Genomic DNA, 18071 nt, shown 5'->3' with positions numbered 1-18071 from the left:
ATTTGAAATACAGTAGTATAGTAAGTCGAAGCATTAAAGGTATTTTATTGAAAATTATGACAAAATGTATACAAATGAACAGCTCCAGGGGTGTCAAACAATCACAGAAAGAAAAGCTAGACAGTCAGGGAGCATAATAAATTCCCAAAACGATGGACAATATTTAGCAAATTTTGACAGCGAGGAACTATAACCAATTTTCAGTGCAGCTCTCTGGACCTCGATGAAGACCGAATGCAGCCCCTAGGATAAAATGAGTTTGACACCCCTGAACTACACATTGAAAAGTTATGTTGATGGTTGCACAAGATAATAACATTAGAATAATGGATCTTTCTTCACTCCTCCATCCACAGGAGGTTGGGTTGAGGCCAGGATTGGGGTGGTTGGACCTTGTTTGGGTCCACAGAGTCTGTGGTCAGAGTGGTGCAGACGGGATGTGGGGAGGCCAGTGACAGGCGTGCTGCCAGGAGCCCCATCCTAACACAGCTGTGAGTGTCTCTGCTCTGGAACATACCAGCCAATATCCCACCTGCAAGACTGAGGAGAGGGAAGAGAGGGGTGTGTGGGAAACCAACATTTCATGGAGATAAAAATACATTTTATGGTTTATTCCCATCCCTAGATAGCTACCGACCTATCTCCGGCTCCTGAGACATTCACCGTTTCGGCTGCGGTGTGAGCCAGAGCAGAGTAGTGGACGGCACATAGCCGACCCTTCTGGAAAACCAGAAAACATTATTTACATTTACATTTAAGTCATTTAGCAGACGCTCTTATCCAGAGCGACTTACAAATTATCACCATAATGTTCGGAGATATAAAGATGTCAAGATGCTCACGTTTAGTTTAGAAGTGAAACAATGTGAGAATGTGAGCTCACACACACACATATATACATACACACATACATACATACAATCATCTTACCCTTGTTCCTCTCCTAGGCTGCAGGTCTACAGACCCAGCGTTATGTTCTCCACACAGCAGCACTCCCATGGCCCCCAGGGTCACCACCACACACTGCAGGTGGTCCAGCAGGGGGCGTGCGAGATCCATGGCACAGCTCAGCACTTCCTCCACAGAGCTAGGCAGCACTGACACCACAAGACAAGATCTCATTCTCATTAATCAGACAGGAGTTTGTGCATAATGATGAGCTGTCAAACAAAGACTTCATAGTGTGTGCATTACTTATTATATCTAGCCCGGACTCAGATCTTTGTGATGTCTTGCGAAGTGTCAACTCCTATGGTCACTGTTACGCCAAGCATAGGAGTTGGCTCCACAGCACAAACATAGCTTCGTCCAGGCTAATTCCATATTATATACAGTAGGCTCCAGAAATGATCTCAGTGCAGGAATAACTGACTATCGTACCTGCAGGTGTCGGGAGGCCCAATGCCTTGTTCATGGTACACAGCTCAGCCAGGTTGGGGGAGGTGTAGGCCAGGGCTTTCCAGCTGTCTGACAGGAAAGGCTTGCAGGCCTTGTCACAATCAGTTGGCTCATACCACACTGCAACACAAGTTTATCACATCAGGGTCTGTATTCATATAGTGTCTCAGAGTGGGAGTGCTGATATAGGATCGTTTTGCCTTCTTAGATCATAATGAAAAAGATGACATGGGGAAGGAGGACCTGATCCTKMATCAGCACTCCCACACAGATTATTTGTGAATATGGGCCCTGATCACACAGCGAAGCACTGATGGTAAGAAAATGGTGATCGATCACTATTGATGACTGTCAAAGCGTTCAGCTCTACATGCTAACCTGGCACTGCATGCTTCTTGGCGACAGAGCAAACATAGTTGATGGTGGAGATGGGTATATTGCCGTCCAGACACATGAGTGAGGCTGTTGAGAGCTTGTCCTCAAACTGGGCCACCTGTATGTAGAGATGGGCAAAGTTGTTATTTTTCAGTGCTATTCTATAAAAAACACAATAATGAACAAGAACATTAGATATGTGTACTTTTATGTGTAGTAAATCAGATTATTTTTACAGTTTAAATGCTTCAGAAATATTTATTTTTATTTAACCTTTATTTAACGAGGCAAGTCAGTTACATTTACAATGTACGGCCTACCCCAGCCAAACTCGGACGACGCTGGACCAATTGTGCGCCGCCCTATGGGACTCCCAATCACGGCCGGTTGTGATACAGCCCCGGAATCTAACCAGGGTCTGTAGTGACGCCTCTAGCGCTGAGATGCAGTGCCTTAGACCGCTACGTCACTTGGGAGCCCCAGAAATACTCACATACTGCTCTGTGATTTGCTGGTGAATGTCCATGTCGCCTAATCCCAGACTCAGATCCCCGCTCTCAGTGATCACGGCACAATAAGTAGCGGTCCGCTGCTCCTTAAGTACAGCAACACCACTGGTATTCTAAAGAGGAAAGAATGTCATGCCAGAATACTATGGGAGAGAGATTAATTCCGCTTTGCATATGGTCATAACAATCAGTTGTTACCACTCATTAAGGGCTCGATTTAGAGTTGAGATAAGTAACTCGCACAACTCTGATTTTAATGGAAACGTGCTGATCTCAACTCAGAACACCTCTCGAAATCTTCTCCACATACATACCATGTGCCGACAGTAGTTCAGCACAGCATCACTGTGAGAGTCAGTTCCAATAGCTGAGATGAAGAGAGGTCTTTGGCCCATTCTGCTCAGAGAGTCTGGTGTGTAAAATATCACACAAGAAGTCAACATTAAAGTGTTTCACTCAATGCAAAAGTTTAATTAACCTTTTTTCCACATATAGGAGCTATGTAGACATAATTGCTCATTATAAACTGGGTGGTTTGAGCCCTGAATGCTGAAATCAAATCAAACTTTATTTGTCACATGCGCCAAATACAACAAGTGTAGACCTTACCGTGAAATGCTTACATACAAGCCCTTAACCAACAGTGCAGTTCAAGAAAGAGTTAAGAAAATATTTACCAAGTAGACTAAAGTAAAAAATAATAAAAAGTAACACAGTAAAATAACAATAACGAGGCTATATACAGAGGGTACCGGTACCGAGTCAATGTGCGGGGGTACAGGTTAGTCGAGGTAATTTGTACATGTAGTGAGTAGCAGCAGTGAACTAAACTAATGGAGGGGGGGGGTCAATGTAAATAGTCCGGTGGCCATTTGATTAATTGTTCAGCAGTCTTATGGCTTGGGGGTAGAAGCTGTTAGGGAGCCTTTTGGTCCTAGACTTGGCGCTCCGGTACCGCTTGCCGTGTGGTAGCAGAGAAAACAGTCTAGGACTTGGGTGACTGGAGTCTCTGACAATTCTMTGGGCTTTCCTCTGACACCGCCTAGTATATAAGTCCTGGATGGCAGGAATCTCAGCCCCAGTGATGTACTGGGCCGTTCGCACTACCCTCTGTAGCGCCTTACGGTCAGATGCTAGGTCATTAGCTTAGTGATGAGTTTCGTGGGCACTATGGTGTTGTACGCCGAGCTGTAGTCAATGAACAGCATTCTATGACAAAACATTTATTTGTACTGCTCTAATTACGTTGATAACCAGTTTATAATAGCAATAAGGCACCTCGGAGGTTTGTGGTATATTGGCCATATACCACAACCCCCTGAGGTGCCTTATTGCTTTAAATAACTAACCAGCAAGGTTCTTTCCTACTCCACCAAATGACTGGCAGACACTTCCAGGATTCGTCTGTCCAAACTGTTGAGCAATCAAACAAACCCTTGTGTCATTGACATCATTTGAATAGTCCAGACATGCAGTAGTAGATGCTTGACATTAGCAGAGTTTGTGTGAACGTACCACTAGCTTATCTGTTTTCCCCTTGGCAATAAAATCCACATTCACACCACCTATGACAACCTGCGATGTAAGAGCCACAGTGTTATTGTACAGTAAGCATGTTACACACTGTCCATCAAGCTAAAACTAGAGTAAGAAAAATGATGTGCTCTACAAGACAAGAGTGATTGGTTCATGTGTATTGATGATGAACATATGACCAGTCCTCACAATGTTTGGCTGAGAGTCCGAATCTTTCTCTCTCTCCTTTGCGTGAGGAGCAGGTGTCCAAGTCTTCTTCTGCATTCGTTTAGACAGTGCACAGGCTATCTGACTGCCTACCCTGGCATTATTATGAATGAGAGCGATATCTTTGGGAATATCAGATTAAGGGACCGTAATGTAATGATGATACAAACATTCAGTTATACATCGATAAAACAAGTTTCAAAAACCACAATTATGATTATAATTTTTTTAAACATTTTCTTACACTAAGAATGACTCTGATATGATCCCTCCCTCCCTCTCTCTCTGCAGCGTGGTTTTCTCACACCATGTTACTGATCAGAGAAGGATACTAGCCTGGAGGGACTTTCCACGGGTCAGTTCGTTGACCTTTTGAAGGATGAAGGGCGTCAAATCTCTTCCTCTGATACCTTTAACACTACAGGGGAAATGCGTACGAAGGCAACAGAGAGTTAATCGTGTGGCTGAGGTGAAATGCTGATACRTTTCTTGACATATCAAGGCAACCAAACAGAAACTCTGATAAGCAACTTCCTGTGTTGTCAGTCATGCAAGCGGCTATCTAGAGATCAGGAAATAAATGTTCAGAAAACAACACCAGCACAGACAGACCATGAGAAGTGCTCAATAAATAGAGCTTTTTAGCAATACCTAAGTAGCCTAAAAAACATTAGCTGGCGCACACCCAGAAAAATGTGTTTGTGTGGAGGTGCTGACTAACGGCGAATAAACTATAAACTATGAAAATAAAGAAAGTCGCACACTCCATACATAAACACCCAGAAATGTAATGGGTATTTACCAATGTTTCGGCATCACTGTGCCTACCTAAGTAGGCAACATACATTTCCAAAAACATGTATTGGGGATTATAAACTGGGTGGGTCAAGCCCTGAATGGTGATTGGCTGACAGCCGTAGTATATCAGGCAATATACCACGGGTATGACAAAACGTTTATTTTTACTGCTCTAGTTACGTTGGTAAACAGTTTTTTAATAGCAACAAGGCACCTAGGGGGTTTGTGGTATATGGCCAATATACCACGGCTAAGGGCTGTGTCCAGGCACTTCACGTTGTGTCGTGCGTAAGAACAGCCGTTACTCGTGGTATATTGGCCATATACCACACCTCCTCGGGCCTTATTGCTAAATTCAACTACAGTCAAGTCAGGTGGAGAGATCATATTATGTTATAATGCAGTGTTTCCTTACTTGGCCTCTGCCAGTGCAGCTTGTATAGCGTTCTCAATCTGTTGTCCAGCTGCTGCATGCTCCTTAGGGATGGGCACAGCCAGCAGCAGGCCGCTCTGTAGACCCAGGGACAGGTTACCCGCTGTAGGCCAGGGGAAAGAGACAGGTATAGTACATTATGATGCAGTCACAATACATTGTAAGATTTGTCATAAGCATGTATGACCCTTTATAATATCTTATAATCATGTCTAGATTATCAGCTCAGAATGACCCTGAAATAACAGCAATTTCGAGTCAGTTGAAAATGTTGCTACTCAGACATAAAATATTGAGCTGCGTCACCAATGAGATCTGCAGCCTCCTCAGCATTGTTGACGTGGTAAGGGGAGGTAAACCCACTTTGTGGAGAGAAGAAAGCGGGGAAATTCATGGAGGTCCCAAATGTGGCGACACACACACCCTGTGTCTCCTGAAGAAAGCACACAATTGTTAATAATTATTTGCGATGCAATGGAATCTCTTGGAATGGAATCTCTTGCAATGGAATCTCTTGCAATGGAATCTCTTGCAATGGAATCTCTTGCAATGGAATCTCTTGCAATGGAATCTCTTGCAATGGAATCTCTGCATTTGACCATGTATAAAACCATCTAGCAATAACCACTAACCAAGTACTCCAAGGTGGGCCCAATGTCGAGGATGGACTTCACTCCAGCTGAGACCACAGCAATGGGAGTCCTGCCTAGCTCTGTCAGATCTGCACTGATATCCATACCTGAGAAGATGGTCAGTTAACAATTTCAATACATGTTGTTGTTTTCTATTTCTGTATCCTAAACATGAAGTCTCCCTGCTGTGTATGATGATGTAATTTCACTGAGGCTACAGTAGCGTCCAACCAATAACATTTCACTGAGGCTACAACAGCTTCAACAATAAAATTTCACTGAGGCTACCGTAGTTCCAACCAATAACATTTCACTGAGGCTACAGTAGCTTCCAACCAATTACATTTCACTGAGGCTACAGTAGCTTCAAACCAATTACATTTCACTGAGGCTACAGCAGCTTCAAACCAATAATATTTCACTGAGGCTACAGTAGCTTCAAACCAATAACATTTCACTGAGGCTACAGTGGGTTCCAACCAATAACGTTTCACTGAGGTTACAGTGGGTTTCAACCAATAACATTTCACTGAGGCTACAGTAGCTTCCAACCAATTACATTTCACTTTGGGATATTGCACTTACTATTCTCTCCATCTCGGTGCACTCCTCCAACACCCCCAGTGACAAAGACATGGATACCGGCTCTGTGTGCTGCTATCATGGTGCCTGAAACCGTAGTGCCACCACAGAGACCCTGGAGAACACACACACACACACACCGGTAAGCAAGGTATTCAATCTGAATATGACTGAATGGAGTGGCCGGTAAGCAAGGTATTCAATCTGAATAAGACTGAATGGAGTGGCCGGTAAGCAAGGTATTCAATCTGAATAAGACTGAATGGAGTGGCTTTTCAGTTGTTTGTCTAAACCTTGACAGGTGCTCACCTTGCTGATGGCGTAGGGCAGGTCTCGGCGGGACACTTTCAGCGACGTCTTACTCCGTGCTAGGTAGTCCAGTTCTTCTGAAGACAACCCTACATGAACCCTCCCCTGGAGCAGCCCAACAGTGGCAGGAATGGCTCCCTCTGACCTTACTATGGCTTCTACCGCTTTGGCTGTGCTGAATGAGGAAAAACAGTGACTGTTGAAGCAGTAACTTCTAATACTGAATTAAGGGTGGCAGGTAATCTAGTGGTTAATAGCGTTTGGCCAGTAACCAGAAAGGTTGCTGGTTCGATTCCCCAAGCCAACTAAGTGAAACATCTGGCGATGTGCCCTTGAGCAAGGCACTAATTGCTCCTGTAAGTCTCTCTGGATAAGAGCGTCTGCTAAATGAGGTACATGTAAGGTAGCTAGAATAAATAAGCTTGATAGCATGGATTATATTTTATATCAGGAACTTTCTGTCTAACAAAGTCCTTCCCATTTTGACATCTTTGCAGCACGTACCTCAGGTTGTGTGGGTATGGCATGCCATGGGTGATGATGGTGCTCTCTAGCGCCACCACTGGTCTGTTTTCTGCCAATGCCTGGGATACTGCCGGATGGACAAGGAAGAGACCATCTGGGGGGATATACTTTTTTTTAGAAATCTAAAGAATAGAAATATTTAAATCCGACTTCAATACAACAATGAGGGTAAATTCAAAGTCAGTCTTTTAATATTTTTTCATTATTATAGCAGGGGCTGACTTTACCGTTTTTGCATAATCTACTGTGAAATGTTGAGATGCCACGTTTTAGGAGTTGTGCCGATACTTCCTTCAGCAACCTCAACTCAGAATATCTAAGGGAAACACTGACAGCAGAATAAACAAATCAGAATTCAAGAATAACATTTTAAAACAACAAAAATATACCAAACTTTTGTCAAAATTGCATATTCAAGTTACAGAAAAAAACGTAATCACAGGGAGTTACCTTAATTTCATGATGGAAAACAAAACAGATTTCTCAGCCTTGGATTCCCGGCATCAAAAGCAGCAGCGTAGCCAACCACGTCACTGCAAGGCACACATACAATTCACCCATTAAGTAGATTTCCATGCTCTAGTTAGTTGGGATAAAGTAAAACCCCCCTAATGGGGCACACAGCGGTAAATCTACACCCGAAATATCAGTGCTGCCTGCAACATTGTGAAATAAGTGGAGTGTTTTGTATTCTTATCCCGCTACATTCAAGAACCGATTCAAAGTCCCTTTCCAATAAAGGTATACTTATTCATATTAAGTCATAATTGTAGAGCAAAACACAGTCAATTGTAACTTAATAGAACTACTACTTTAAAAATAATTGAGGAAAGGGCTCTGTCAAAGTTAAGGTCACATAATGTATAATGTTCACACACAAAAAAGGCCTTATTACACATTATAAACTGGGTGGTTCAATCCCTGAATGCTGATTGGCTGACAGCCGTGGTATATCAGGCCCTATACCACCATATGACAAAACATTTATTTGTACTGCTCTAATTACGTTGATAACCAGTTTATAATAGCAATAAGGCACCTCGGGGGTTTGTGGTATATGGCCAATATACTACGGCTACGGGCTGTCTCCAGGCACTCTACGGCCAAAAGAACTGCCCTTAGCCGTGGTATATTGGCCATWTACCACAACTCCTCGGGCCTTACCCAGCTAACATGACTGAGCCGGGCCCTTTTGGGCTGAGATGGGGCTGTGAGATCAGCCATCAGTGGCCCCTCGCGGTCGAGAACATTATGGGCCACCACTGAGCAGTTGGGATTGGACTTGCACTCTTTAAAGACGTACGCGAGCCCGCGTTTAAATGTGAACGGTTTTTGAGGGATAGGTCGACTTCACAAACTGACAGGTAAGCGATCGGCTCAGCCATAACATCTGTTAACCGTTTTGTTAACWTAGTAAAACGGGTAAGATACCTAGACTAAATGGTTTGAATATTTTACTGATGGTAACATTGCTTGTCTGGCCAACAACACTAAGGAGAAAGAATAGCTAACGTTAACTAGCTAGGCCAAGCAATGCAGGTGTAGAAGCACGGTGGCTAGGAAAAACTCCCTAGAAAGGCCAAAACCTAGGAAGAAACCTAGAGAGGAACCAGSCTATGGCATGGTCACAATGTTCATTCTTGACTACATGCACCTTGTTTGTCTTAGAATAACTCGGAAGTTGATGTATTTTTGGATGAAAGGGGATTTTTCTTGTAGATTGGGATCTCGGGCAGTGAGCGCCACCTCTGAGAGGTTGGTGTCAAATCAGACAGTACATGCCAATGGAGTTTCAGAGAACCAAGAGGACTGGAAGAAATAGACAGATGGAAAGGAACCGAATTCCGCCAATTCTTATTATACACAGGCCCTGTCGTGTTGCAAGACATCCTTTCCTTCTCCCACTACAGCAACTTCCCTGCCTTGTGCTGTTACTACTGTGGCTATGCAGATGACCTCAAACATTTCCTCAGTGAGTTTGAGAATTTGTATGGCATTGAAGAGTTGGTCTACAATGTCCATAATCTGACTCTTGGCAGAGGATGTGAGGAGGTTTGGGTCCTTAGATAGTGTCTTCTTTTCCTTTTGAAAACTATGAGAAAGTTGAAGAAAGTCTGCCGGAAACCACAATTTGTTCTCAAACAAATGAATCACCAAATTACTCGCGAGGACGCGCCCATCCATAAAGACAAAGAGAACCGAGGACAAGAAACATTCTCTGGAAAAGAACACACTATAGAGGCCAAACCATTCCCTTTCTCTTACTGCACCCAGTTTCTAAAGGCTATATTTGAACAGTTCAGCATTGCCACAACCACTGGGGACAACTGTGTTATGGTTAACGGAGACCTGGGACTGGTACAGAACATCCTACGAGATGATCGCACAGGGGAGGAGTACATTATTTTCAGGAAGTTCTTGACATTATTGTTACTCTTCTCCAGTCCCCTGGATTCAAAAGACATTGGCATCTATAAAGCACTCCATCTTCGACTAAGAGACCAAGTTCACCACCTATTGGATATTTTGATCGCGATGGGCACATATTGGCCAGCCACACCCTTGCTGCATAGTCAAGGTTTAGCGTTTTTTGTTTGACCTATTTACTGAATTTCTCAAACTCTTATTTTTCAATTGTCCTACAGAGATCTATATTATTTACTAATGGCACAGTATCACATTGTGGAGTTTCTGTATCATTCAGTTGGGATTGTTAGTAGTACATGGATACAGGAGGACTCATCCATAACGTTATGGCCCCCTTATACCGATCCGAACAAACGCAAGAGAGCTTTAGTGACTCATGAAGTACCGGGTGAAACATGGATTTCATATGAGATGACAACTTTAAGCACAGCAGGTTTTTCTGAATTATTTCTGCATGTAGGGTCACCCACAAATACAATAAGAACATGCAAATAGCACTAGATTGGACCCATATGGTGTGCTGAAAGAATAACGTCTTCAACAGCATAATGTCATATTAAGGGGTGAATATATTTTTTTTGTACAGTACGTGCCAAAGTGCGAACAGCTGCCAAACTAAATAAATTTGTCTTTCTTACAGTTGATTGTGAAGAGGCAAGATTCAAATCTAGAGAAGCGGAGACAAATGGTTTTACTAAGCGACCCAGAAGAACTTGAACGTAGTCAACGGTCGAGACAGTAAGATCTATTTGTTTCCATACCCTCTGATTTATTAGGACAATACAGTAAATCTTGAATAATTATATACACCTCATGAAAATGGTGTGATGTGATACACGTCAACCGTGTGTGTCCTGCATGTGGCATGACATTTACACAAGTTGTGGGCAATTTTTGGCTTGCGAGTGCTATAAAATAAATAGCAGTTATAATTACAACAAAGATGTGAAGCATCTTTACATAAATATTTTTGTGATCTTGGTATGTATGTGAAATCATTTTCTATTTTCACCAGACCAAACAAGCGATACATTGAGTTGGAGCCAGCCCCTCCGAAAAGGCAACAGACATTTCCAAGTGCAAMATACCGGTGTCCAGTAGTCTATGCTTCCAGTCCCACCACTACCAATAAGTTTGCCAATACCTTCACCTTCCAGTAACTCTCCATCTACCAGCAACCCTATGAACCCTGTGAGCAACTCACTTCCTTTGAGTCACCCCCAATCTGCAAGACGCTCTGACTCCAAGCCATCCTTTAGCACCTGCTAGCCACTCTCTGTCTGCAGGTATGTCTTGCAAAATTCTTTGCTAAGTCGAAATTATAAAAACGCAATTGGGCTTTCAGTCTCGCTGAGTACATGTGGCCAAAGTTTGTGATTAGATACTTTCTTGTCAGGTATTGATAGGTACTTGGTCAATGCGCTTGGAAGAAATTAAGGACAGACTGACAAAAATTGAGAGAATGGTGTCAGGTCTCTCTCAATCAAGTACAGCAGAGGTCACTTTATGACGACATCAGCCTACCCTTACAAAACTATGATGAACTTGATTGCCTGAAACAAAAAATTGAGGACCACCAAAGTCTAGAAGACTTGGTAAACTCACTCAATACAGTAATTATTTTCATACTAATAGTGTCTCTTTCCTTTACACATTTTASTTTTGATTTATTTCCCTTAACGTTAGATTACATATCTGGGGACCATTGGAGGTTATGATGTCCAAGCGACAACAAGAAGGATGATAAGTCATGCTCTGGCAGCTCAACTGGAAAGGCACGAATGACAAAAGACCCTTTCACAACCTGGGGCTAAGGAAGGTTGTTGCAGGTACATCCGGGGGAATCTCAAACATTTTCACATTCTTCGAGCACCTAGACATCCGTGATTTAAATGTTTGAAACTGCAACTGTTTTAACTCCATCTCCGACTACGGCCTGACATGTTAATTATGTAGAATATTAATGTGTTGCCATGGGAACCTTGTTGGCTATAGTAAGCATGACACATGCTGCTTATATGTGGGGGGGGGGGAGTGAGTTTATCGTAGTGTAAAATGTGGTTTCTGCCATCTTCCTACTAGACTCCCGTAGCTTTCTCGTGATATATGGCGATCCTATGATATGACCCCTGCAATATGTCTGTATACTCTAGGGTCTTCAACTGGACCTGTCACCGGGTCCGCAGAGTCTGGTCATCATCATATTGCATACCATACCCAGTTCACTATTACAAATGTGCATTTTTGTTCAGATACAGTCAGGAAAAGCCCTATCCAACCCAGGCCTCAAGATCCAACAGTTGAAGAGATCGAGATCTGGTTGATGAACTCACGTGACCGTGCAGGTGGACGCAAGGAGTGGTTTGAAAAGATATGAGGCAACAGACACAAGACTTTGGGGAAGAGTGAGCTCAATAAATTTGCTTTGCGAGAGCTGACTGGTAGAGCTGACTTGACATTAAACTTGGGGTCCAGCAACCAAACGTTTAGACGTGAACCTCAAGGACTAGGCTGATACTGGGCTGTTACGTACCTGTACACAGACAGCCTCCGAGACAAAGTAGTTCCAGTGTTCGTTCTCTCCACCTTTCCGCCCCTTCTCTTTCTCCTGTGTAGCAACATCTCAGATTGTCTTGTGCTCCCCTTGCTCTCTTTCACCTGTCTTGTCTGAGACTCGTCTCACTCTAACAGAGGGTATAGTTCAAGTGGGTGACTGTGGTGCTCACTGCAGAGTTGTCAGTGAGGTGGCCCTTCATCACTCRAACTCACCTGCACTCTAACGGACTGAGAGAGACTAATGGGAGGAGCTAACTACACACTCAGACAAGACGGGTGAAAGAGAGCAAGGGGAGCACAAGACAATCTGAGATGTTGCTACACAGGCGAAAGAGTAGGGGCGGAAAGGTGGAGAGAACGAACACTGGAACTACTTTGTCTCGGATGCTGTTTGTGTAGAGATACGCATCAGCCTAGTCCATCAGGTTCACGTCTAAACGTTTGGTTGCTGGACCCAAGCTCAAGGTCAAAAATGGGGATTGTGTTTACATTTTATCCCCACAGTCAACCTCAGCTTTTTTTGATGTGAACACAGCCTGAGAAACTAAAATGTCTGTCAGCTCTCACAGCTGCTGGACAGAGTATACATGAGAATCAATACATTCTTTATACTCTGTCCAGCAGCTGATGTAATTGTCTGTGGTGTGTCTCTGTATATTTAAACCATTAAATGTTCATGTTATGTTAATAAAATGTCAATGTTGTGCATGTTGAAGTTGTAAACTCACTTTGAAAGCACACTTTCTTAATTAATATTGTACTTTTAAGCTAAAGACTCCATTCAAGTCTTAAACTTAAATACGCAATGTTATGCTTATTTCTCAGAAATAAATATTAATTTTATTATATTAGCCAATTGTTAGAAAATCTTGCCCTTTTAATTGTATTTACTTGATGTCCATTCAGACGCTGAGGTACTTACCTGTTATTTAATATTGACAATAAAATCTATTGAATTTGAACATGTGGTATTTCATTTGTTTATTACATTTTTTGGAGTCTTTTTTCTTTTTTCTACCTCCAGTATTAACAGGTTTACTGCAGCTGTTTGGGTCGAATGCGGGTAATATTTGGGAATTTATCACGAGGCCATCAAACTTTTATTTGGACCKTAATTGGCCCAACAACATAAGGGCTTCTTGTGGGCTGGTACTGGGCTGCCCACACTTACTTTGGGCTGAATAAGAGCTGCCAGCAATTAGGGGCCAACTATTTGCCCATGAGCAAAAACCCACGGGCCCAGTGCATGTAGCCCAAGCCGGGCCTTTTATTACAGCCCAGGGTGGACCCCTACGGTGCCAACCTGGGTGTGTTTGCTTAATTATACAATGGGGTGAGTCTAATGCCGAATGCTGATAGGTTAAAACTGCATTCCAGACGGTGTCTATTCCACAAGTTACCACTTAAATAATAAAGGCTGAATCGTCACAGTTTGCCTTTTATGCTAGACCAGCAGTGATACATTTAGGTGATAATGCCCGAGAAGCCGGTGTTTGGAGGATCTATTGGCACGGTTGTTGTTCGTCTCAGGACGGCAAACGTGCCAGCTTTTTAACGGACGGGTTACCAACATGTTAAAATGATTGACATAGTTTCATGAACGTTATTGATGAATTTATTCATAGTATTTCATCCTTTCACAAGATACAGTTCTGACACATAGGGTTGCTGGTCGTTTGTTCGGTTCGGTTACCAGAGACGCGCCTCAGTCATTGTCTTTCTGTTCTGCATCTTTGGACGCGACCCAAGTCYTTCGTTCTAAATGGWCCATTTCCATACTGGCTGGTAACGTTCTTATCCCTTGCTTGCTAGTCAACTACAGCTAATTTACAGTCATGTCAAACAGTGCAGCCAAAATAACGAAGTAGCTGTATTTGCATTTGTTAAAGCGGTTTTCTAGCTACATTTATTTGGATACATCCATAACAATGAGCTAGTGATGCGCGATTTCACCTGGCAGAAACTGTGCTCTCTTTCCAGGACACTTGTTCAATATCTAGCCAACAACACAGCTAACTCGTGAATAGAGCCAATGCTAACTAGAGCAAATGCGCTAAAGCTAGTTAAGAATTTACACGAGTTAATCTGACTCTGGGGATGTAGATAACGGGTTTCATTGCCAAAATCCCTAAAAACTGCCGTTATGATTTAAGGCATACTCATTCATTGATATCACGAACATATTGTATACATGGCACTAGGCATTCAATTTCCCATCATTCATATCAGCTCATTACCAACAATACTGCTCTTAATGCTTACCTTCTCCAGTGTGTGAGAAACTCAGTAATGAGAGACTTTTCCCCCAGAAAAGTGAGTGAACTTTGACCCTGCCATGCTTTTTGTTGACACAGTTTGCTTGCCTTTACCATTAGAACTCTGGCCTGTTTCTATTCACCCATTTTGACTGAGTTTATGCAATTTGAAATTAACATGATATGAATAAGAAAACTATATCTAAAAAATATATCCATCATTATCAATGCACACAAAATTTGCTAAGATTAGAGCTACTCTTGTATCAAAAAGTTGAATATATAGTGAAACACATGAGTAATGAAATAAAATATGGTTGATTCCATGCAAGCTCATTCTCCCTGCCTCTTTCACTAGGCCAACACAACACATTTTACACCAACAGGTTTCTGTGCCAATATACCACACAACCAATAAACAAAACATACTGACTTCGGGCACTTCAAAATCATGGGTTGTGTTTTCAACACCACAATAAATAGACTATGTCAATCTTGACAAACAGAAAATCAGTGGTGTAAAGTACTTAAGTAGAACTTTAAAGTATTTTTACTTGTCGTTTTTTGGAGTATCTGTACTTTACTATTTATATTTGTGGCTACTTTCAACTTCACTACATTCTGAAATAAAATAAAGTACTTTTTACTCATTTTTGGGTGTCACATTTTCCGTGACACCCAAAAGTACTGGTTACATTTTTACAGTTACACTTATCAAGAGAACATCCCTGGTCATCCCTAATGCATCTGATTTGGCGGACTCACTAAACACAAATGCTTCGTCTGTATATTATAGCTGAGTGTTGGAGAGGGCCCCTGGCAATTCGTCAATAAAAATAAAATAAGAAATGGTGCCGGCACAGCCAGAAGAGGACTGGCCACCCCTCATAGCCTGGTTCCTCTCTAGGTTTCTTCCTAGGTTCTGGCCTTTCTAGGGAGTTTTTCCTAGCCACCGTGCTTCTCCACCTGCATTGCTRGCTGTTTGGGGTTTTAGGCTGGGTTTCTGTACAGCACTTTGTGACATCAACTGATGTAAGAAGGGCTTTATAAATACATTTGATTTGATGATTTGCCGTCTGGTTTGTTTAATATAAGGAAGTTTTTATTACTTTTACTTTTGATACTTAAGTACATTTTAGCAATTCCATTTGCTTTTGATACTTAAGTATATTTAAAACCAAATACTTTGACTTTTACTCAAGTAGGATTTTACTGGGTGACTTTCACTTTTACTTGAGTCAWCTTCTGTTAAGGTATCTTTAATTTTACTCAAGTATGACAYWTGYGRACTTTTTCCACCACTGCAGAAAATACATCCCTCCCAACCTTGTAGGTCTACCCAGTATCAAAGGCTTGGATTGACAATCTCAGAATATTATTAAACTTTTGGGGTGTTTTTAAACAGTTGTCTCTTTCAATTTATCAAATGGCAGTTCCACAGTTTGGATTGATTGATTTTATTTGTCAGTAAAAAAGAAAATACATAAATATATACACAGAATACAAATATTTTAAAAAGTGACCAGGATTGCACAGTAAAGTTGGGTAATYTAAACCAGCGGGGGAAAAAACTACTCTCCTCTGTGCCAAATAAAAAACTACACAACCAGTTCGACAACCCTCCCCTATTTTGGACCACTCCCCCACACCAGTAAATATAAAACTGTCCCTTCTACAGAGTTACCTGATCAAATCTATTTGTCATATGCATAAGATACAGTGTAGTGTACACAGTACAATGAAATGCTTACTTACTGAACACAGCAGGATAATGGTAGAGCGAGCTAAACACAGTGAGTCTCTATGAACACCTAACTGTTGAACTTGTCTTTCTTGCACAAACACTTTTTTAACTAGCACTGATTTTGGTGATAGCTGATTTTTTTGAGGAAGGTTTTAAACATGCAATGACTGTGATATGTGGTTGTCTTACCTACCTTAGTTGAATGCACTGACTATGAGTCGCTCTGGTTAAAAGAGCATTGGATAAATGACCAAAATGTTAAATGCCTATAAACTGTATTGAGTTGCAGGTGGGTTTGAGAGTAGTTACTTCGTTCTGTCCTGGACACATTCCATGTTCCCCTCACTCCACAACTGAGAGCCTTATGAGTTTCCCCCTCGACTGTTACACGTGTGCGGTCTTCACTCTCAGTCTCAAAGGTCATAGGAAGACACCGTGCAACAGGGTCCACATATGCTTGTGGTGGGGCCTGTAACGTTAGATGAGTTGCAGTACGTGACACTGACACCCCCTCATAGACCTCTCTTTGGTATGTCCCTGTTGACCCCATACAGACATTAGTTGAACCCAAGATGTCTTCAAGATGGTGATGTGGGTGCACTGCATGGGCTTGGGGATGGATCACTCCCAAGCGGCATCAGTGAAATTACACTGRTGTTCCTTCTTTAAGTGTGCTAACAGAGGGATCCCAACCTACCAAGACAGAGTTACAGGACCCATCTTGCTCAGCTGGATGGGAAACATATATATGTGTGTGTGCCGAGAGAGGAAATGGTTTGGATTCATTCGAAGTGGGACCTTTGAGTCCCTCTGTCATGTGAGGAGTTGCAGAGTACACTGTGTGATCCCTCTCTGATGGTGTCACATCATTGATGAGAGTGGAAGGTCCATCTTCTATGCACTCTGGCACACTCTGTCTGATGGTGATGGGGCTCTCAGTTGGTTGTTCTATAGCATGATGCTCCAGGGAAGGTTCCTCCACTTCCACGTCCGCATCTGTGTCCTTTACTAGTTCATCCTCAAACCAGTTTGGATGCTCCAGCTGATAGGCATGGAAAGCCTCCACCGCGTCCCGCAATGCTTTCCCTGAGGGACAGTGAAAATACTCGTCCTCGGTGATGCCTTCAATGCGATTCACTCGTCCTGGCTCATGTTTCTCTTTATCCAGGAGCCTGAAGAAGAGCTCCTCAAAATGCTTCATAAGTTTGTATCTGTAAAGGGGAACAGGAATGAGCCATGGCAGGTCTCCCTCCCTCCCTCCCTCCTCCCTCCCTCCCTCCCTCCCTCCCTCCCTCCCTCCTCCCTCCTCCCCCCTCCCTCCCTCCCTCCCTCCCTCCCTCCTCCCTCCCTCCCTTCCCATGACAGTACCTCACATGATGTTAAAGCGGAGACGGAACATCCTCCTCGGAACAAACGTCCTCAAAGTAGGCCACCATGTAGTTCTGGAAACGTTCCAGATCTCACAAAGCTGGGCACCAGGAGGCTGAGGCAGGCTGAGCATGCCCATGGGGAACGTACATCCCTCTCAGATCACCACGGGTTTCGGCACCATCACACATTGCTCTCCATTTGGCCCTTACCCCCCGCGAACACAAAATTAGATCTTCTGAGGATTTAACAATCTGTTCCCTCTGCCAGTCCGACCACTGACACTGCCCACAATGCCCAGCCGGCAGAGTCCAGCAGGTCCAGCACCACCTAAATGAGTCAATGAACATTAACTTTATTTGACAAATTGAAAGTACATTATAGGGCTGGTTCCAGACACAGATTAAACGCCATCAG

At 42.8% G+C, this 18071-nt stretch overlaps 1 protein-coding gene across 2 annotated transcripts; it reads right to left on the bottom strand.

Moving 5' to 3' along the window:
- Positions 1-28: 28 nt before the first annotated feature.
- On the bottom strand, positions 29-17479 carry zgc:136858 (Indigoidine_A and YeiC_kinase_like domain-containing protein). 2 transcript variants are annotated; one of them, XM_023986084.2, is made up of 20 exons: positions 16480-17479; positions 7755-7837; positions 7532-7632; positions 7284-7398; positions 6780-6954; positions 6474-6585; positions 5889-5995; positions 5563-5689; positions 5239-5359; positions 4358-4443; positions 4008-4147; positions 3798-3857; positions 3632-3695; positions 2597-2691; positions 2267-2395; positions 1777-1891; positions 1381-1518; positions 931-1097; positions 638-720; positions 29-540 (listed from the first exon to the last, which is right to left on the bottom strand). In XM_023986084.2, the coding sequence occupies exons 2-20, from the start codon at positions 7763-7765 to the stop codon at positions 339-341; spliced, it is 2148 nt and encodes a 715-aa protein (XP_023841852.1). In that variant the 5' UTR covers positions 7766-7837; positions 16480-17479; the 3' UTR covers positions 29-338. The 2 variants fall into 2 exon arrangements, with proteins under 2 accessions (XP_023841852.1, XP_023841851.1); XM_023986083.2 differs by lacking the exon at positions 16480-17479 and adding an exon at positions 14550-14616.
- Between the last annotated feature and the right edge of the window lie 592 nt (positions 17480-18071).

Source organism: Salvelinus sp. IW2-2015, linkage group LG4q.1:29 (assembly GCF_002910315.2).
Source record: "Salvelinus sp. IW2-2015 linkage group LG4q.1:29, ASM291031v2, whole genome shotgun sequence".
Lineage (NCBI taxonomy): Eukaryota > Metazoa > Chordata > Actinopteri > Salmoniformes > Salmonidae > Salvelinus > Salvelinus sp. IW2-2015.
Note: the sequence above shows the minus strand (reverse complement) of the source record. Positions and strands in the feature narration are given on the sequence as shown.